General features: G+C 42.7%; 1 protein-coding gene across 6 annotated transcripts in view; it reads left to right on the top strand.

Annotated features, from left to right (window-relative positions):
• The window catches only part of LOC110502777 (RNA binding protein fox-1 homolog 3), a 739581-nt gene that overhangs the window by 367798 nt on the left and 348611 nt on the right, over positions 1 to 23172 (top strand). For 5 of the 6 annotated variants that reach the window (XM_036960469.1, XM_036960467.1, XM_036960470.1 and 2 more), the window contains one exon: positions 18802 to 18862. In XM_036960469.1, the coding sequence (XP_036816364.1) occupies positions 18841 to 18862 (22 nt within the window). In that variant the 5' untranslated portion in view covers positions 18802 to 18840. Of the gene's footprint in view, positions 1 to 2986; positions 3051 to 18801; positions 18863 to 23172 lie in introns of all 6 variants that reach the window. The other variant, XM_036960466.1, reaches the window with a different exon arrangement.

Below are 23172 nucleotides of genomic sequence, written 5' to 3'. Positions count from 1 at the left end.
GAGGCTGTCATGTTGGTTTTGTAATCTGTGGGTGTCATGCTATTAACACACTTGTTGAATTATGCAACAGAACGTGACAACAACAGTAGTTAATGAGGCAGTCTAGACAGCCCAGGTGATTGCTGATAGGAATAGACAGAGGATGGTCTTCTGGTTGCAGCCCTGTTCCACACCTTTATTTTAATATATTCATAGAATCGACATATGAGTGCATTGTATGAAAAAGAAAACCGTGAAATTTTACAATAAATTGAATAACTGAATACCCACCAAAATCCCTGAAATCATTGATTATTGTCCTTGCCAGTGAAATGTTTCATGTGCTATAACTCATTTAATACCTGATGGATTTTTTTATTTATTTTTTAATCAGTTTGGAGTATTGTCATCCATTGTCCAACTGCTGCATTTAAAAAAAAATGTTTTTAAAACCTTTTAACAATTTTGATGACCGTTGCTACTCTTACTAGCCCGTGAAATAGAGTTCAGCTCAGAAGGATGCAGGCATCACTAGCCCAGCAGATTAGATACATACCAACTATTATATAGTCGAAAACACACATAAAATACATATTTGCGCACATACGTGCAAACACATACTCTACTGAGCTGTATTGGATACATTCACACAGACTCCCACACACACATTGACACCCTCACACACAATGTAGGCTATACACACATACACACACACACACACACGTGCACATGCACACACACGCGCACACACACACCCATACAAATAGACACTTACTCACTCAACCTGTTCCATCCCATCACCCTGTGGGACTCATTACATTATCATATTACACTCTTTTCTCTCTACCTCATCTATTCTTCCTCTATCCCGCCACTCCTTTTTCCAATCCAGGTGTTTACAGCAGCCACATCTGCTCTCTGCATTATTCCAGAGGTTAATCTTTGCTGATGCCTACACATCCATCACACACACACACACGCACGCACAGGCACACCCACGTACACATACAGACACCTACTCTCTTTCTGTCTCATCGCTTCTTTCAATTACAACCCTGCCTCCTCCATTCATGTACAGTACAGACTAAAAACAAATGGTTCTATATAGGTCCGTGCAGATCCCTTTTGGGGGGCATGTGGTCAAGAACAAAGGGCACCCCCCCAACAACAAAAAATCCCACAACCACAGTTACAGACTGGTTGAGCAATTATTTGTGCTACAAAAAGAGAGGAAAGCGACACAATTTGAGGAAAGTATTAGTTGTTAAACTATTTGAACCAGAATGCTGCACTTATTAACAATGACCAACACAATTCCAGTCAAAATAGAAGATTGTAAGAAATACTGTAGTCTACCACGACTAAATTCAACCAACTCCATTTGTTGCCATGTGTCCACATGCGAACATTCGTGCACTGTCGCTGAGTAAACGTAGCCTGTCATTACAGCCAGAAACTATGATTCATTTTCAAAAAGCAAGATAGGCTACAGCTGCATTTGGAGTGGAATGTCACTCATGTTAGCTGCCAATATCAACTAGGGATGTATCATGTCACTTCTCTGGATTCCAAAGCAAACAGGATCATACAGCCTACTTGTAAGAGAGGATGGAAAACATGTTGCGTATGCATCACCCCATCACGTTGGAGGGCATTGCCAGCAAGGTAGCAATATTCATCCACACAAATATTGTTACATATTCTGCCAAATGTATTACATCTTCATTCCATAATGTTGAAAGCAGTGTGATGGTACAGCTGCTTATCTTTGGACATGCACAGTTAAAAAAATACAGTATTTTTTTCAGGAAATTACTGGCAGCACAGTAAAAGTATATTGTCCTGCTAATAGCCCATAATGGGCTATTGTAATAGTACATGGTGTCCAGGTCAGGATAACCAAAACAGTTATGTATTAAAGACTATCAGAAAGAATGTTGGTACTTATTTATTTTGATCCAAAGCCATGAACAAGTGAGTCACTCAGCTTTATGTAGGTCCCACTATAATGTAAAAAAAATGAAAGAGAGCGATTGTAATTTGAATAAAGGCAAAAATAATATTTGTAAAGGCCAAAACATTGGGAGAGAAACGCTGGGCTAATTGTGCGCCGCCAATAAGGGCCAAATATAGCCCTGCTAATAGCCATAATGACGCTGTACAACGTGACCATGTGTGTTTGAAAGAGTATTTTATCATTATTTTATTTACAAAAGCATAAAGATGCTAGGGAATAAATACAGTACTGTACAGTTTGTGCTTTTACATTTGGATAATAAAGCATTTAATGGATTTTGATATAAGATATAAGCCACTTGCATTTGTTTATTAGTCTACGGTGCAGTCTGACAAGTAAACATAGCCTACAGTACATACTGTAGTAAACTTGGGAAAGTGCCCAATTCCTTACATAATGTCAGGGAAATGTGAGAGCCAAGGTGAGCGTACATTTTCCTTTATTAAGAATGTCGCTAACAAAACAAGAAACACCAAAAACGAACATGAATCTTACTAGGGCTATACAGGCTAGGGCTATACAGGCTAGGGCTATACAGGCTAGGGCTATACAGGCTAGGGATATACAGGCTAGGGCTATACAGGCTAGGGCTATACAGGCTAGGGCTATACAGGCTAGGGTTATACAGGCTAGGGCTATACAGGCTAGGGCTATACAGGCTAGGGCTAGGCTAGGGCTATACAGGCCACTAACAAAGTCAACTACCCACAACTAAGGTGGAAAATCAGGCTGCCTAAGTATGATTCCAAATCAGCGACAACGATAGACAGCTGTCCCTGATTGAGAACCATACGCAGCCAAAACATAGAAACAGAAAACAAAGAAATAAAGAAACTAAAATGCCCACCCTAGTCACACCATGGCCAAACCAAAATAGAGAATAAAAGCCTCTCTATGGCCAGGGCGTGATACATAAGGGATAGCAGGACATGTCCAGACTTTCTCTGTGACCTAAAGTACTCATTAACTCTGTCTATAATGCTTTTTCAGGTTGCATCAGTCATGGACAGAAACTGAGACAGAGTATTAATGATGAACACCCGGAGGTTCACTGGTAAGCCACATTTGCCTCGGGATACATCCCAGTTGGTATTCAAATTGTATTACTTGCATGTGCCGAATAGAACAGTTGTAGACCTTACAGTGAAATGCTGGTATGTTGACTCTGCCTGTCAGAGATGGAGTTCCAGAGCTCACGGGTGTGCCTGGCATGGATTGTGACTCCATCTCATTCCTCCCCCTCTTCAACACATCATTCTCCGCCTGACTCTCCGCCAATACCGCCTGGCTCTGGACAAATGCATCAGCTGTCGCCTGTATCTCTGCCCTCCATTAATGTTCCTCTTTCTGCTGGTCTGCCGTCAATGACGTCAATGATCTCGGTCTACAAAGTTTGATCCATGTACACCTTCATCAGATGAGCAGAATGGTACTGCCCTGAGCCCCCATCGATTACAGTGGCCTATGATGGAAACGGTAGATCAATTAAGAATTAACACACAAATGCTGCGTACCCATTTTAAGAATCTAGCGAAACTAACAGCTTTCTTGGCAACCATGTGTCTTTTCGGTGCGGCCCCTTGTCCAGCCCATTGTCCACTGATCTCCGCGGATGGTTGTCAGCATGGTTGTATGCTCTAAAAAAACACATTCATGTTTTTAGTACACAATAATTGTTTTTATTTTTATTAAACCTTTATTTAATTATCGATTGTATTACACAGTATGCCTACACATTGATAGGCTGTATACATTTTTTTTAAGAAAATGCAATGAAACCAAAATAAGTATAGTTTTGGTCATCCTCTCAGCTCAGGCTCATTTTCAAGTCCTCTCGTGGTGGTCCTAAACCTGGAACAGGTAGCACCATCATTTTCATCAAGCCAGCCTCCTTCTATGTCCATTTTGTCTGTTCTCTTTAGTAGCAATGTCTTTTTTTATATAAACAGCTCGTTTTTGAATGGTAACTGTTTCTAGTCATTTTATTTACGAAAGCATAAAGATGTTGATGAAGAAATACTATACTGCTGTTTTGAAATGTAGAAATGTAACACTTCAGAATACTTAAGCATCGAATACATTGCAGGTAGGGGGGATGTTCACACCTTTTCAAAATGCCACCAGCTGTCCTTCACTACTCTAAATAAAAACACACCATCTTGTTTACATCTTGTTTACATTTTTTGTTGTAACCACAATGTCACAAATATTTTGTATCTACCTTTCCAATTACTTTTAGAGTTTGGAATTCATTTGACTAATATTATGATGTTTCTATTCTAAGAAAAAGTGTTCATTCAGTGTTCATTTAGTTTTTTTAAGACTGGAGAATTTACTGTGTACACACAACGCTTCATCCATTTCATTTATTCATGGTTAATTTACACGTTTCCACCTATGCATCCCCAGGGAACGTATGTAGATGGGTTTGGGGGGCCCTAGAACTGTTCTCTCCAACACACGCACACACACATCGACACAGATGTACAAGCACACACACACACACACACAAACACAAGCACACGCACATCGACACAGATGTACAAGCACACACACGCACACACAAGCACACGCACACACACACACATTGCTAAGTTAGGGTGTTCCTCGGCCAAGACATAAAGAGCACAGCCCATAACACACACTCATCCATATTACCATATAGTACAGTATATGAAAATCATTAACATTTTATGGGAAGTTGAATCAGAATATTACATGCCATGGAATATTGGAAGGGCTTTTCTGCATGTCTTCAGAAAGTGAAGTTTGTGAGTCGTGAAGTAGCAGTAAATGAGAGCTGTTTTCTGAGAAAGCGGCCACCTCCCTCTCTCAGCTATAAGTACTAGTACAGAAGAGAGGGGAGGAGAGGAGAGAGGGTGGTAGAGGAGAGGAGAGGAGAGGAGAGGAGAGGAGAGGAGAGGAGAGGGGAGGAGAGGATAGAGGGTGGTAGAGGGGATTAGAGGAGAGAGGGTGGTAGAGGAGAGGAGATAGGGTGGTAAAGAGGAGAGAGGGTGGTAGAGGGGAGGAGAGAGAGTGGTAGAGGGGAGGAGAGGAGAGAGGGTGGTAGAGAGGAGAGAGGGTGGTAGAGAGGAGAGAGGGTGGTAGAGGAGAGGAGAGAGGGTGGTAGAGGGGAGGAGAGAGGGTGGTAGAGGGGAGGGGAGGAGAGGAGAGAGGGTGGTAGAGGAGAAGAGAGGAGAGAGGGGAGGAGAGGAGAGAGGAGGAGAGGAGAGAGGGTGGAAGAGGGGAGGAGAGGAGCGAAGAAAGGTTGGTAGAGGAGAGGAGAGAGGGTGGTAGAGGAGAGGAGAGAGGGTAGAAGAGGGGAGGAGAGGAGAGAAGAGAAGAAAGGGTGGTAGAGGGGAGGAGAGAGGGTGGGAGAGGTGAGGAGAAGAGAGAAGAGGAGAGGCAGTGAGATCACACCATATTGACTTCGAAATTGGACCTCTGTCCATGTCCTGAGGATGTCGGCAAATACCTTCAAAACCAGCAACTAGGGCATTTGGGGTAAAGGTACGGCCCATGGGCCATATCCGGCCCGCCGGGCACTTCAATCCGCCTGCGAGTCATAAAAGTAATAATAAGAAGAAGAAATTCAATTTTTTTTATTCACTTTTCCTCCCCAATTTCATGGTATCCAATTGTCCCATCGCTGCAACTCCCGTACGGACTCGGGAGAGGCAAAGGTCGAGAGCCGTGCATCCTCCAAAACACGACCCAGGCAAGCCGCACTGCTTCTTGACACAATGCCTGCTTAACCCGGAAGCCAGCCGCACCAATGTGTCACAGGATACACCATTCACCTGGTGACCGTGTCAGTGTACATGCGCCCGGTCCGCCACAGGAGTCGCTAAAGCGAGATGGGACAAGAAATCTCAGCCTTCCAAACCCTCTCCTAACCCAGACGATGTTGGGCCAATTGTGCGCTGCCTCATGGGTTACACAGCCACTCAGGAGGCCCCGGCAAATTGATTTTAACAAAGAATTGGTTCTCCATTGAATTTCAAACTGCCGGTGTGGCCCTCGAGCCACTGGGCTAGAGACTCACTGGCTCATTTAGCATCTTCTCTAGCCCTTTTCTGCAGTCAAAATGACCAAATCTTGCTCTAGTGGCCTCATGGTGCATGTTATTAATATTTTTCATAATTAATACATATTATTTCAAAAGACTGGTTTTCTATGTCAAAGGGTTTTGTTATATTTCTGTCTTCTGTGATGTTCAGAACCAGTCAAAAGTTTGGGCACCTACATTCCAAGTATATTTTTTACTATGTTCTACATTGTAGAATAATAGTGTAGACATCAAAACTATGAAATAACACATATGGAATCCTGTAGTCACCAAAAAAGTGTATCAAAATGTATTTTATATTTTAGATTCTTCAAATAGCCACCCTTTGTCTTGATGACAGCTTTGCACACTTTTGGCATGCTCTCAACCAGCTTCACGAGGTAATACTCTGGCATGGATTTTAATTAACAAGTGTGCTTTTTTAGAAGTTAAATTTGTGGAATTTCTTTCTTTCTTAATGTGTGAGAGCCAATCACTTGTGTTGTGAAAAGAATTGGGGTGGTATACAAAAGATAGCCCTATTTGGTAAAAGACCAAGTCCATATTCTGGCAAGAATAGCTCAAATAAGCAAAGCGAAATGACGGAATATTTCAAGAACTTTGAAAGTTTCTTCAAGTGCAGTCGCAAAAACCATTAAGCGCTATGATGAAACTGTCTCTCCTGAGGACCGCCACAGGAAAGGAAGCCCCAGAGTTACCTCTGCTGCAGAGGATAAGTTCATTAGAGTTAACTGCATCTCAGATTGCTGCCCAAATAAATGCTTCACACAGAGTTTAAGTACATCTGGACACATCTGGAGGAGGAAGTGTGATGGTGTGTGGGTTCTTTGCTGGTGACACTGTCAGTGATTTATTAAGAATTCAAGGCACACTAAACCAGCATGGCTACCACAGCATTCTGCAGCGATATGCCATCCCATCTGGTTTGCGCTTAGTGGAACTATCATTTGTTTTTCAACAGGACAATGATCCAAAACACACCTCCGGGCTGTGTAAGGGCTATTTGTCCAAACTTTTGACTGGTACTGTGTATAAAGTGTCAAATTGGAATGCAAACTCAAAATGTTTTACATTTCAACTCTATACCTGGCATGGTACAGGTGTCTTCTTCTTTTTAAACCTGGAGCCTGGTGCATGGTTCACAATGACTGATCGTCATCAGTTCCATGATTAGGCCCATAACCATGTGTGTGAGGTATACTTTTGTTTCAAAATAGATTTGTTTAAGACTACCAAGAAACACTGTGTGACCCTACATAAATTAAGTGGGGATAGGAGTCAGCACTGAGGGAAGAGTGTGTGTTTGTGAGTGTACAGACACACGTGGATGCACAGTAGGTTCATAGCTGCAGCAACCCCTGAAAAAAAAAAAAAAATAAATAAATAACAAAAGTAGTTCACTGGGCCTTTAACAGTCCTGTGTTAGAAGACAGTTACAGCCGACTGTAGCGAGGCCAACCCACTCACCACCCAGCATCCTCTCTAAATTCATTACAGAATATCCCTCCACACGTCCCAACCCATCCTCCCTTCTCAGTCAGTGAAGTTCTCATCTCCCCGTCATAAACCTGCAACGCTTGCTCCTCAAATTCACTACAAAACAAAGACACACTGGGACAAATAATGACTTCCTGTCCACGGAAATAACCCCCCCCCCCCCCCCCCCCCCCCCACACACACACACATGCACGTTTCCAGATGGATGATGGATTTTTACAGCTTTACATCCTTGTTACATTTTACTGCTTCTCATATTTTCTTAAATCAACACATATAAACAATGCTGTTGTTTGTAACTATTCATGCTTTGGGTTTGTGTGTGTGTGTGTGTGTGTGTTTGCCAATGTTTTTTACTTTATTTTACCGGTGCATTTTATTTTGGAGGCTTTAATGTTAGTTTGCTTTTCATTTTTACTTTCCTCCCATCAGCGATCTTCCTCCATTATTCCCTCTGCTTTTATTAGAGCAGCGCTTCTTTCCTTCCTTTCCACATTTCTTCCTTCTCTCTCTTTCTTTCATTCCTTCCTACCTTCTCTCTTTCTCTCTCTTGCTCTCTCTCTCTCTCTGTCTCTCTCTCTTTCCTTCCCTCTCTCTCTCCCCCTCCTACTCTTTCTCTTCCTCCTTCTCACTGCTCCAATTTTATCCTGGGGGCCATATAATTTATCCTTCCCTTTTCAACTCTCTATCCTTCTCTCTCTACCCTGTCCCAGCCCAGCCTCAGACTGTGTATCATCTAGTGTTATGCATTAGTGGGTCTGTGCGCTGGCATTTGGGATCTCTCATTAACATTTGCTACATGTGGTTTAGTGAAGGTGACAGGGACAACAGTCCGCACCATGCCATTATTCCTCTCCCTCCCTCCCTTATAACTTGTGTCATCCCTCCCTCCATAGCTCCCTCACTCCCTTCTTCCTGTCCTGTAACGGGAGTTAGGAAAATAGCACAAGGAAAAAAGAGAAGATCCGTTGTCGCCTAAGTCAATACATTGCATTCAATGTGGAAGCCAGCCGCACCAATTTGTCGGTGGAAACATCGTACACCTGGCAACTGTGTCAGCGTGCACTGCGCCCGGCCCGCCACAGAATTATTGAATATTTGGTGTTTTATATCACTTGCACTTCTGGAGTCCTTAACAAAGGCTTCCAAACTGGTAGCTACTACAGGGCAAAAGAGATGAAAAGGACATGGCAAAATGCTCTACCGTTAAAAGTAATGATGGGACGATTGATACCGGAGCTTTAATGCGGTTTTGAATGTGCAACTGAAAAAAACATGATGTGATCAATGACGTCCAAAGCTTTGTTTGTAGCGGGATCACACTGATTTCGCTGTGATTCTGGTTCTTTCTTCATTGTTATACGTGACACCACACCGTTGGTCAAACACATTGTTTTATTTTGTATACTATAAGCTCCGAAATGATGCCATAGATTCACAGTTTTTGACAGCAAAAAAAAGGGATTCAAAGGAAAGCGAGATGTAAGGCGCAAACCTGTAATTGTAGATTAACATTTGCACCACAGAGATTATAAATATTGTGGAAAAAAGGTATATACACAGTGCATTCGGAAAGTATTCAGATCCCTTGACTTTTTCCACATTTTGTTATGTTAGAGCCTTATTCTAAAATGGATTTAAAAAATGAATAATCCTCAGCTTTCTACACAAAATAGCCCATGAAGACAAAGCAAAAACAGGTTTTAGATTGTTTTGCTAATTTATTAAAAATGTAAAACAGAAATATCATATTTACATAACTATTCAGACCCTTTGCTATGCGACTAGAAATTGAGCTCAGGTGCATCCTGTTTCCATTGACCATCCTTGAGATGTTTATATAACTTGATTGGAGTCCACATTTGGTAAATTCAATTGATTGGACATTATTTGGAAAGGCACACATCTGTTTATATAAGGTCTCACAGTTGACAGTGGATGTCAGCGCAAAAACCAAGCTCGAGCTCCAAGACAGGATTGTGTCGAGGCACAGATCTGGGGAAGGGCACCAAAACATTTCTGCAGCATTAAAGGTCCCCAAGAACACAGTGGCCTCCATCGTTCTTAAATGGAAGATGTTTGGAACCAACAAGACTCTTCCTAGAGCTGGCTGCCCGGCAAAACTGAGAAATCGGGGGAAAGGTCCTTTGTCAGGGAGGAGACCAAGAACCTGATGGTCACTCTGACAGAGCTCTAGAGTTCCTCTGTTGAGATGTGAGAACCTTCCAGAAGGACAACCATCTCTGCAGCTCTCCACCAATCAGGCCTTTATGGTAGAGTGGATAGATGGAAGCCACTCCTCAGTAAAAGGTACATGACAGCGTTTGGAGTTTGTCAAAAGACACCTAAAGACTCTCAGACCATGAGAAAGAAGATTCCTTGGTCTGCTGAAACCAAGATTGAATTCTTTGGCCTGAATGCCAAGCGTCACATCTGGAGGAATCCTGGCACCATCCTTACAGTGAAGCATGGTGGTGGCAGCATCATGCTGTTGGAATGTTTTTCAGCAGCAGGGACTGGAAGACTAGTCAGGATCAGGAGGAAGATGAAAGGAGTACAGAGAGAATCTTAATGAAAATCTGCTCCAGAGCTCTCAGGACCTAAGACTGGTGTGAAGGTTCACATTCCAACAGGAAAATAACCCTAAGCACACAGCCAAGACAATGCAGGAGTGTCTTCGAGACAAGTCTCTGAATGTCCTTGAGTGGCTCAGCCAGAGCCCGACTTGAACCCGATCGAACATCTCTGGAGAGACCTGAAAATAGCTGTGCAGCGATGCTCCCCATCCAACCTGACAGAGCTTGAGCGGATCTTCAGAGAAGAATGGGGAAAAACTCCCCATATACTGTACATGTGTGCCAAGCTTGCAGGGGCATAGCAAGAAGACTCAAGGCTGTAATCACTGTCAAAGGTGCTTCAATAAAGTACTGAGTAAAGGGCCTGAATACCTATGTAAATGTGATATTTCAGTTTTTTATTTTATTACATTTACATGTCAAAACCAGTTTTTGCTTTGTCATTATGGGGCATTGTGTGTAGATTGTTAGAATAAGGCTGTAACGGATGCTCTCGATGGTGCAGCTGTAGAAACTTTTGAGGATCTGAGGACCCATGTCAAATCTTTTCATTTGTTTCCTGAGGGAGAACAGGCTTTGTCGTGCCCTCTTCACAACTGTCTTAGTGCGTTTGGACCATGAAAGTATGTTGGTGATGTGGACACCAAGGAACTTGAAGTTCTCACCTGCTCCACTGCAGTACCATCGATGAGAATGGGGGCATGATCGGTCCTCCTTTTCCTGTAGTCCACAATAATCTCCTTTGTCTTGATCACATTGAGAGAGAGGTTGTTGGCATGGCACCACACGGCCAGGTCTCTGACCTCCTCCCTATAGGATGTCTCATCGTTGTTGGTGAACAGGCTGTTTTGTCATCTGCAAATTTAAAGATGGTGTTGGAGTCGTGCCTGGCCATGCAGTCATGAGTGAACAGGGAGTACAGGAGGGGACTGAGCACGCACCCCTAAGGGATGTTGAGGATCCGCATGGCGGATTAGTTGTTACCTACCCTTACCACCTGGGGGTGGCCTATCGGGAAGTCCAGGATCCAGTTGTTTTGTACCAGGTGTTTTGTACAAGGGTCCTTAGCTTAGTGATGAGCTTTGAGGGCACTATGGTGTTGAACGCTGAGCTGTAGTTAATGAATAACATTCTCACATAGGCGTTCCTTTTGTCCAGGTGGGAAAGGGCAGTCAGGGACAGACTCAGTCTCAGTCAGGGACAGGTTGAAAATGTCAGTGTAGACACTTGCAAGTTGGTCAGCACATGCTCAGAGTACACGTCCTGGTAATCCGTCTGTCCCTGAGGTCATGTGATTGTTGAGCTGTTTAAAGGTCTTACTCACATTGGCTATGGAGAGCGTGATCACACAGTTGTCCAGAACAGCTGATGCTCTCATGCATGCTTCAGTGTTGCTTGCCTCGAAGCAAGCATACAGTAGAGGTAATATAGCTCATCTGGTAGGCTGTGTCACTGGGCAGCTCGTGGCTGTGCTTCACTTTGTAGTCTAATAGTTCGTCGGAGGGCATAGCGGGATATCTTATAAACTTCCAAGTTATACACCCACTCCTTGAAAGCGGCAGCTCTACGTGGATGAAATTTGAAGTGTTTTAATGAGCAGGCTTTCTTTCATGATTTGTTTTATGTTGACTGGAGCAAGATTGAGCTTATCCCTGATGTGGAAACTGCCTAGAAATTCTTTCATGATGGTTTTTCCCAAATAGTAAACAAACATGCCCCATTCCGCAGATTCAGGGTTAAAGGGCGGGATAGTCCATAGTTTTCCTCTGAGCTGTCTTGTATTATTCACGACTGTAATCTAGCCTGGGCTAAAGCAAGGAAATCATGTTCTGATGCTGATTGGCTTATTTTTAGGCAGTTACGAAACAAGTGTTCTTTTCTTCTCAGGAAGACCAAGTCTGAATATTTTATGTCTGTTCCCACTGATAACCTGAATGACCCTAGAAAGTTTTGGAAGGCTATTAAGTCTATGTCTGGTAACAGTAATGTTAATGAATTACCGTCATGTGTTTTGAAGGACTCTGTTGCTATATATGACAAAAATGCTGAAATGCTGAATTTTCAATGAGCACTTCGTATCATCTGGTAGGCTGTTTGATTCAGTGTCCTCTGTCTCTGTACAACCATGTGTGGATGAACCAGTGAGAGCTGGTCAAACTTTTAGCTTTTTGCCATTCTCAGTGCAGGTGGTACATAAAGCCCTGAAATCCTTAGATCAGAGAAAGCCTGCAGGTCCTGATCTTTTGGATCCCTGCTTTTTAAATCTGACAGCTGATTTCATAGCTGAACCACTTTACATCTCTGTTCAATCTAACCCTGGAATGTAATGAAATTCCAAAGATCTGGAAATCAGCATTTGTCCTACCACTTTTAAACGGGGGAGATCCAACTCTAATTATAGGCCAATCTCAAAGCTGTCAACCCTGGTGAAAATACTTGAAACCCTTGTAAGTGAACAGCTAAAAGAGTTTTTATTTACTAACTATATTTTACCAATGTACCAATCGGGCTTCAGGAAGAAGCATAGCACAATTACAGCAGCCATGAAAGTTTTAAATGATATCACTGAAGCCATTGACAAAAACAGCACTGTCTCACTTTTTATTGATCTCGCTAAGGCTTTTGATACAGTTGATCATGCTATACTAAGGCAGAGATTGCCGAGTGTAGGTCTTTCGGAGCATGCAGTTGCATGGTTTGCTAACTATCTGTCTGATAGAACTCAGTGCACTCAATTTGATGGGCTTATGCCTGTTAAATTGTCTGTCTTGAATGGTGTGCCCCAAGGCTCTGTACTTGGTCCTCTCTTATTCACTATTTATATAAATGATTTAGACAAAAATATCCAAAATGCACAACTTCATATTTTATGCTGATGATACTGTTATTTACTGTTGTGCCTTCTCTTACAAAAGCTTTCTAGAACATGCAAACTGCTTTTTATACTGTTCAACATACCTTGTGTCAATTAAAGCTTATCCTCAATACTGACAAAACTAATGGTGTTTTCTATTGCAAGAAATAGACCTCTGAACCTTTCACCTATTACTACCTGTCAGAGCAAGGAGATTGAGGTTGTAACCTCATAAATATCTTGTAATTTTAATTGATGACAGCATCTCTTTTAAATTGCATATTCAACAACTTATAAAACAAATTAAGCTGAAATTGGGATTTTATTTTAGGAATAAGGCCTGTTTTTCTTTTGAAGCCAGAAAGAGGCTAGTATCAGCTACATTTATGCCTTTACTAGACTATGGGGATATTTTATACAGGAATGCTTCCGCTCAGTGAGATCAATTGACACTATTTACCATGGCACTTTGAGATTTATTTTAAACTGCAAAACCCTTACGCACCACTGCACATTGTATACCAGGGTTGGCTGGCCTTCTCTAGTCACTCGTAGGCTCAGTCACGGGTATACTTTCATTTACAAAGCCATTTTGGGTTTACTCCCTTTTTATTTGTGCATTTTTATTGTTCAGAAATGTGGTGGGTACTCTCTTCGTTCGCTGGACTTTATCCTGCTAACTGTTCCAAATGTCCGAACTGAATTTGGTAAAAGGGCTTTTATGTACTCTGCGCCATCGTCTTGGAACACCTTACAAAATACTTTTAAACTGGAAGAACTTGTCCAGATTGTTTTTTTAAAATCACTGATGAAGGATTTTGAGGCTGATTCAATGACCGGTCAATGTTTTTAATTTGCTATTTTATACTCTTGTGAATTCAATGGTTTTTACTAGATTACTTGTAGTTTCATGTTGTCTGTCTGTCTACTTTTTTTGTAATGACTTGGTGCTGCCTATCTTGGCCAGGGCGCTCTTGAAAAAAATATTTTAATCTCAATGAACCCTTCCTGGTTAAATAAAGGTTAAATAAAATGTTGCATGTAATCCATGGCTTCTGGTATGTACATACAGTCACTGTTGGGACAACATCATTGATGCACTTATTGATGAAGCTAGTGACTATTTATTTTTTACCTTTATTTAGCTAGGCAAGTCAGTTAAGAAGTATTTTTTCAATGACGGCATAGGAACCATGGGTTAACTGCCTTATTCTGGTGCAGAACGACAGATATCTTTACCTTGTCAGCTCAGGGATTCCATCTTGCAACCTTTCGATTACTAGTACAACGCTCTAACCACTAGGTTACCTGCCGCACCTGATGTGGGGTACTCCTCAATGCCATCAGAAGAATCCCGGAACATATTCCAGTCTGTGCTAGCAAAACAATCCTGTAGTTTAGCATCTGCTTCATTTGACCTCTTTCTTATTGACTGGTGCTTCCTGCTTTAGTTTTTGTTTGTAAGCAGGAATCAGGAGGATAGAATTATGGTCAGATTTGCCAAATGGAGGGCGAGGGAGAGCTATGTACATGTCTCTGTGTGTGGAGTTGTAACGCTCGTCGTCGTAAGGAAGAGTAGACCAAAGCGCAGCGTGGAAAGTGTTCATGAGCTTTATTGTCAAGAATCACTCAAACAAAAATAACGAACACAAAAAATGACCGTATATCCCCAATCAGAGACAACGATAGACAGCTGCCTCTGATTAGGAACCACACTATGCAAAAACAACAAAGAAATAGACAACATAGAATGCCCACCCCAAATCACACCCTGACCTAACCAAATAGAGAAATAAAACGGCTCTCTAAGGTCAGGGCGTGACAGGAGTAAGGATGGTCTAGAGTTTTTTCCCCTCTGGGTTGCACATTTAACATGCTGGTGGAAATGAGTTAAAATGGATATCAGTTTTCCTGCATTAGGGGTCAAAACCAAAACTGGTCACAGTTTTTGGAGCTCCAAAAACATGTTAAACTACTTTATTCTGTGGAATGGAATTACAGCACCATTCAAAATACATCAATTACTTCCCCACCCACAAACATTTTCCCACAATGCACCATAATTTACAGTAAAACATTTCAACAGTATGTTATTGTTGGTAATACCAAAAATTACAATATAAATTACAGTTTTTCATTACAATGTAGAGACAAATGCCCCCTCCCCGTCCTTTATTTGAAAGATGCAAATACAAAAAAAATATGCGAACCAGAACGAACCAGTTCCTCGTTAGTTGTTGCATCCCATAGTCTGCTGACAGATGCTATGATACCGGTTATATTACATGCGTCTTTCCACAAGTGCGTCTGACTACGAGAGATTACAACCGAGGAATCCATTTCTTCTACATCTGGTCGAGTCAGTAGGCTCTCTGATCTTCCTCTTTGTGCGGTCATAGTGCCTCTTCTCATACCTAAGCTCTCTCTCTCCCTTCCACTCCCTACCTCTCACCCTAACCCTCTCTCTCCATCCTTCTCCTCTCTCCCTCTCTCTCCATCCTTCTCCTCTCTCTCCCTCCTCCTCTCCCTTCCACTCCCTACCTCTCACCCTAACCCTCTCTCTCCATCCTCCTCTCTCCCTCTCTCTCCATCCTTCTCTTCTCTCTCCCTCCTCCTCTCCCTTCCACTCTCCATCTCTCCCCATAACCCTCTCTCTCCCTTCCACTCCCTACCTCTTACCCTAACCCTCTCTCTCCATCCTTCTCCTCTCTCTCCCTTCTCCTCTCCCTTCCACTCCCTACCTCTCACCCTACCCCTCTCTCTCCATCCTTATCCTCTCTCCCTCTCTCTCCATCCTTCTCTCTCTCCCTCCTCCTCTCCCTTCCACTCACTATCTCTCCCCCTAACCCTCTCCCTCCCTTCCACTCCCTATCTCTCCCCCTAACCCTCTCTCTCCCTTCCACTCCCTATCTCTCCCCCTAACCCTCTTTCTCCATCCTTCACTCTCTCCCTCTCTCTCCCTCCTTCTCCTCTCTCTCCCCCTCTCTCCTCTCTCAGTCCTGTGATGGTATGATGGTACACAGGAGGCTGTTATAATTTGATTGGAGTTATTACACTTGATTTGATTAATCGTATGTTTAATAACTGGGACTCACTTCCAGTCACCTGCCAGACCTACAGACTAGGGATACACACACACACACGACACACACACGCGCATTGGTGCACACGCTCTTGTACTCATGAATCCGTGAAGCTTCAACTTCCATTTCTCACGCGATGACATCATCTTTGCTCGCCATGAACATCTAGAGCAGCATTTACTAATCTCTAGAGTGACTGTTGATGTAGTCATTCTGTGATTATTATTACCTGTCCAGTGGCCTGATCAACCATTCATCAACCCTCCACCAACCTGCACACATCATGCTGAGGAAACACTTTATTTTGTGTCTGATCAGATGAGGGATGACTTTGGCTTAGGTCCCAAAATCAGGTATACATCTGTTTTACTACATTAATTGTCTCTACAGTAGATCTAAATCAATGATGATCAATTCTATTAAATTATATTATATATACAGTACCAGTCAAAGTTTGGACATCCACAGAGTAAGTCTGGAGCTCTGTCAGAATGACCATCGGGTTCTTGGTCACCTCCCTGAACAAGGCCCTTCTCCCCCAATTGCTCGGTTTGGCCAGGTGGCCAGCTCTAGGAAGAGTCTTGGTGGTTCAAAACTTCTTCCATTTAAGAATTATGGAGGCCATTGTGTCGTTGGTGACCTTCAATGCTGCAGACATGTTTTGGTACCCTTCCCCAGATCTTTGCCTCAACAGACAATTCCTTCATCATCATGGGTTGGTTTTTGCTCTGACGTGCACTGTCAACTGTGAGATATTATAAAGACAGGCTAATATAAAGGCTAATATGAACTTCCCACAGGTGGACTCCATGCACTCTGTGCTGTCTATATCTAGGTTCTAGGGACCAAATGCCAACTTCAATGCCAACTTGAAACATGCCTACACTGACAGGCATACTAGGACAGAGAGAGAGAGAGAGCATGTTTACTATAGTATCTCTAGCTCTCCCGCTCTCCTTCTCTCTGTCGTTCTCTCTCTCTCACCCTCCCCTCCCCTCTGCCTCTATCTCCCTCTCATTCACTTAATTACTCACTCACTCTCTCTTTCCCTCTCCTTTACTCTCTCTCTCCCTCCCTCTGCATCTCTCACCCCCCCCCCCCCCCCCCCCCCCTCTCTCCTTAAGGGTTATATCTATGCATCAGATTTGCCGCTCCTCTCCTTGTCAGTAGAAACGTCCCTAGCTTCCATGCCTCCATGCATTTTTAATCTGAATAGGCCCCACTCGCTGCCATTACACTATGCTCATTATCATAATAAAGCACCAAGCTGAGAAATGTTTGCTCACTCAGACAGCATGTACTCCCTAGGGTCCACTACAGCTAATATGGTATTACACACTGGAGGTTTGTGTATGGCATAGCTGTTCCAAAAGTAAACTTGCAAGATTGTCATTTCTCCTCCTCTCTCCTTCCGCATGTTCTACTCCCTCTTCATCCCTCTCTTTTCTCTGGGCCCCCAGGCTCCTGTGGTTTTGTCCCCGTAGACTCATCTCTCTCTCTCTGTGGCTTGAGGATACAGATGTGTGTAATAAAGGTTCGATGTTGCAGTGGATATAGTTTGTCATATTTCACACTTTAATAATCTACTACACTCTTAGAACAAAAGGTGCCAAGTAGAACCATACAGGGTTCTTCAGTTTGTTCTCATAGGGGTTTCTTCAAAGAACCCCATGTATATGGTTCTACCTAGAACCCTCTATGGAGGGTTCTGCCTAGAACCCTCTAAAAAGGGTTTCATCAAGAACCATTCTAATATCTAACAGTTCTTCCTAGAACTGTCTACGAAGGGTTCTACCAACAACCCTTTTATCTTTGTTGAGTTCTTCCTAGAACAGTTCCACCAGCCTTCCTAGCCTTTGAAATGTAATGATTTAAGACAATACAGGGTCAACTTATACCCTAACACAGGGGTGTCATGAGTCTCCTGGTTTACAGGACACAGCAGGACTGCAAGTCACATTATGCAAGCTTGCCAAGTGATATGTAATTCCTGTTGGAATCTAGCCAGAGTTGGGATATCCAACAAGTGAAAATGTTAATCTCCCACAATTTGCATTCAGAACAATTGAGACTACCTCACTCATCTAAACTGGAACAACCATCTCAGTAACGGGTGCAATAAACCCAATTCTAACATATTGGATTTGTTTAGAAAACTGTTGTTTATCTTTGTGTAGCATAACATTTATCAACCAAGCAACGCAAAAACACAGATATTATAGTAAAATAAACCATTCTGAAAATCTCCCTGTGATAGAGCATGCTGGGAAATATTATATATGGTTCTATGTAGAACCCTTCTTGCCTCCCAAAGAATCCTTCATACCTTCCAAATAATCCTCAAAGAACCCTTTCTTCCAAAAAACGGTTCTCAGTATGTTAAAGGTTCCAGGTAGAACCATTTGCCTTACAAGGAACCATTTTCTTCCAAAAAAGGGTTATTCTGATCAAAACGGTTCTTGATAGAACCCTGTCCCTCTGCAAAGAACCCTTTTGGAACCCTTTTTTCTAAGAGTGTAGAGGTTGTAGTTGGCAATATCACTATTTCTTTAAATACAATAAATAAACTTTGCCAATCATCATTCTTCACATAGAATTAACGATGATGATGAGGATGACTATCAAAGTCATGTGTTTATCAAGTTGGTTTGCCTTTCAGGGATTATTGTACTAGCACTGTTGTGATGTTTGTACTAATGTTGTTGTAATGTTTGTGTCTCCTTCAGGGCAGCACAGAAGTCCCTTCACTCGCCACTGTCAGCTGTATGGATAACCCAAGCTGGGCAGGTCAGTGTGTGTGTGTATGGGTGTGTGTGTGTGTGTGTGCGTGTGGGTGTGTGCACAAGTGTATGTCCTCACAGGTGTGTGATCAATAAAAATAAAAGTGTGTGTGTGCGCGTGTGCCTGCATCCGCACTTGAAATCTTGTGTGTGTTTGCACCTCCCTGTGTGTGTGTGCTCCTCCCTGTGTGTGTGGTTGAGTGGGAGCGGCAGAGAGAGGTAATGTGCTGACTGCAGTCCTTTGGTTCTGGGCATGCCCATTAGAGCCAGCTATAAATCCTGGGCTAGCTGAGCCGAGCGCCGCTCTCACACTGTGTCAGCAGTCCGCCAATGAATGGCTATTAAATGCTACAAAAAGCCTCTTTAATTCAGCCTGCCGAGCGACATACCTCTCCCTCTCTCTCTCTCTGTCTCTCTCTCTCTTTCACTCTCTCTCCCTCTCTCTCTCTCTCTCGCTCTCTCTCGCTCTGTCTCTCTCTCTCTTTCACTCTCTCTCACTCATCTCGCTCGCTCATTTCTCCTCTCTCTCATTTCTCCTCTCTCTCTCTCTCTCTCTCTATCTCTCTGACCATGCTTAATTGAAAAAGAGGACTAGAAGATCCCTTCACCACCATCTGTATAAATCTCTACAGTAACAACCAGGTCATCTATTATTAATAACGCACATTAATTGCAGATTATTTACAAATAGCCACCTGGCATTTTTCTTCATACTTTAGGCCGGCTTGCAGCTGCTCTGTGTTTGCATGGGAAAAGAAGAAGGAGGGGGGAGGAGAGGAGAGAGAGAGAGAAGGTGATATGGGAGAGGAGATTGTGGGTGAGGGTGAGGGTTGGTACAAGGAGAGAGGGAGGGAGAGATATTGTGATGGCTCTGTGGGTGAGGGTTGGTAGGGCAGGCTGATCACTAGACTTCAATTTTGGACATTTGAAAAGGTCCTGAGAACGTCGATATATGCCTTCCTGTTGCCCAGCACTGGCACAAAGTTATGATGGTTGGCGGCAAAGTGCGCTACTCAGGTCAAAGCTGCTCTGACCACTGCTCCATGGTAGTTTACAATGTGCTAGCAAGGCATGAGAATACCAAATCATAGCCATAACCTTAACTCAGAATTAATACCTAAACTTAACCCTTTGAGTTTTATTTTTCTCTGTAATTAACCCTGTAACCATGCAGAATGAATGCAGCAAAAATAGATGTTCATCCATAAAACTTTGAATTTCTAAGTGAAACTATGACATATGGTTTGATAAGGAGCCATAGCTGAGAGGGAGAGAGAAGCTAGAGAATGAAAAAAGGAGGGAAAGGGAGATAGGAAGATGAGGGAGAGAGAGATGGAGGGTTGGTAGAGAGCCGTACAGTAGAGAGCCCTGGGGTCATCCTGGGCATGGTGGAACTATTTTTGATTTACACTGACATTTTGGCTATTGGTCACGTTGAGTGGGAGATTAGTCACATCTCTCTGTCGCCTGTTAGCAGTGCTTTGCCCTACGAGCCTGTGGGGAAACACTTGATTCACTGACTTGGTATTTACTTTGCTGACATCGGAAATGTAAGGTCTTTGTAAGATGCTCATTCATTCTTTCCTTTTGTCATATAATAATAGGCTTTCACATGGCACATTTTGGCACGGGAAAACAGATTGTCTGTGCGTGTGTGTGTGTGTGTGTGTGTGTGTGTGTGTGTGTGTGTGTGTGTGTGTGTGTGTGTGTGTGTGTCATTGTGTTTCCAATTGCATGCAGTTGAATAAAAGTGCAGGTGATTGTTCCTCAGGAGCGACCTGTCAGTCCCCCAGGGGCCCCTTCTAGTCCCCTGTCAATGGCAATCTAATCGCCGCGACAACAGATCAATCACAACCCATTTATACCGGTGGAAGTTCCTACACGGTGTTGTTTCCCTTCAGTACACTCTTGAATTAGTGGTGACTTGAGGAACCCTGGAGCTGGGAGCTTAAGAATTTCACTGTACCCTGAAATTACACCTGTGACACTGTGCATGTGACTAATAAACTAATATCTAAGCAAATCCCAAAGTTGGAATAGTTAACACTTTATTACTATATATATTGGGGTGGCAGGTAGTCTAGTGGTTAGAGCGTTGGGTCAGTAACCGAAAGGTTGCTGGATTGAATCCCTGAGCTGACAAGGTAAAAATCTGTTGTTCTGTCCCTGAACAAGGCAGTTAACCTGTTCCTAGGCCGTCATTGTAAATAAGAATATGTTCTTTACTGACTTGCCTAGTTAAATAAAGCAATGTTATTAATATTATATTTGAATACGTAATATGCATAAACATTGGAAGAAACGGCACGGTTCTAGTGTACAAACTTAATATGATGAACTGGAATGACATTTACTCTAACGGGTGCCCAAAAAAAGCTATCTTAAACGCATGCCTCCAATAAGCCATGCTTCCAATATTCTCATAGGCTGCCACATCTACATTATATAGTTAGGTAGGTCCTTCTTGTAAATCTTTAATAAAAAAATACAATGGTATCTATAAAGAAAGTAGGATGGTTATTTAATTTAATTTTTCCAGCTGTGGGGTATTTTGGTGTCTAAGATTATCTGATTAAATCTGAACATACTATATATTCAAGAGACATTTCAGACCCCCTCTCCTATCAGCCATGCTCATTCCTCCAAGTCTTTATTGATTGATGCCAGTGACACGGTGACGTGGTTTGTTCCTGTTGCAGTGATTTGACTCCATTCTACCCCATCACACACACACACCACACTATCTGCAGATTTCTCCCCCCTTCTCCTACATCACAGATCTCCTCAACTGCTCCCCTCTCTCTCTAATTCCAATTAAGCCAGTTCCTGATTGAGGCAGTATCAGTGCTATTCAACGGCCCCCCCAGGCCAAATCAACGGCCAACATCACAATCGCACTGACACCACTCTAATTACAAAGTTGTGTTTTTCAAAGTGGAGCTTGTTGGAAAGAGTTGGGAGTTCTTTGAAGCACGGAGAGAGCGACAAACAGAGGATACGTGGGTTGTCTAAGCAGAATAGCATGTGCTGCTCGTATTGCAATGGCCTTGATGAAGGGATGGCATGCAAAGTGTGTGTGCCCAGCCAGGTCACCCGTGGTACAAGTCAGTATTCCACGTCCATCCATGCCTGAGGACGTCAGGAGATAATGTGGAAACCGGCCACTAGGGACAACAGTGAGCACTGTTACCTTCAAGTAGGTTTTGGGTTGGCTAGGGGGATGGGGTATTGGGGTAGGCATCTGCATCTTACTTCAAATGTTGGAAGTTCAAATGTTGCAAGTTCAAATCCAGCAACAGGAAGTAAATTTTTGTTTTAAGGGTATCCCGAATCTTAACCATTCAGCGTTAATGCCTAACCTTAAGATTTCGGAGTTAATACCTAAACCTAACCCTAACCTTAGTTTGTAGTGCACTATATAGGGAATATGGTGCCATATGGAATGCATTATGTAGGCTTGTCAATTGTTAGAACAATCTGAAGGACAATCAGAGAAATACAAACCCCTGGAATCACAGAGTTCACTATCAAGCAAAATACTGTATATCAATTGCAACAAGCACATCATTGCATCAAGCTCTATAATAAGCATTTATATGGTTGTAGAGTGGTGCTTATTCAAGGTCCAGAGTGCTGGAATCTTCTAATATAATGCTGTGTTTAGGCCCCCGGCATGGAAATATTACCAATTTGTGTGTGCAATGCCAACTCTGCAATACACTGTCTACAATTGGCTCTGTAATAGGTCATTACTCCTCTGCCGGAGAGGCTAAAAGCATCCCCACTACTCTTTCACACTTCATCCCTCTTTCATGCTCATCACACTCTCCTCCATTTCCCTCTCTCTCTCTCCAGCCTTTTCTCTGTAATTGTTCTGGGATTCGTGTGAGTGTTAAATGCTAATTAGATGCACTGGACATCACCTTACCAAAACACAGTGTCAAATCAAATCAAGTGACATTTTATTGGTCACATACACATGGTTAGCAGATGTTATTGTGAGTGTAGCAAAATGCTTGGGCTTCTATTTCTGACAATGTAGCAATATCTAACAATTAATCTCATAATTCCACAACATCTATCAAATACACAAATCTAAGTAAAGGGATGGAAAAAGAATATGAACATATAAATATGTGGATGGGCCATGAGCAACCAGCATAGACGAGATGCAATAGATGGTATAAAATACAGTATATACATGGGATGAGTAATGCAAGATATTTAAACATCATTATTAAAGTGGCATTAATAAAGTGACTAGTGGTCCATTGATCCATTGGCCAATGATTTCAAGTCTGTATGTAGGCAGCAGCC

This window comes from Oncorhynchus mykiss, chromosome 23 (genome assembly GCF_013265735.2).
Source record: "Oncorhynchus mykiss isolate Arlee chromosome 23, USDA_OmykA_1.1, whole genome shotgun sequence".
Classification (NCBI taxonomy): Eukaryota; Metazoa; Chordata; class Actinopteri; order Salmoniformes; family Salmonidae; genus Oncorhynchus; species Oncorhynchus mykiss.
The sequence above is the reverse complement of the archived record's forward strand: the minus strand, read 5'-3'. Positions and strand labels throughout refer to the sequence as shown.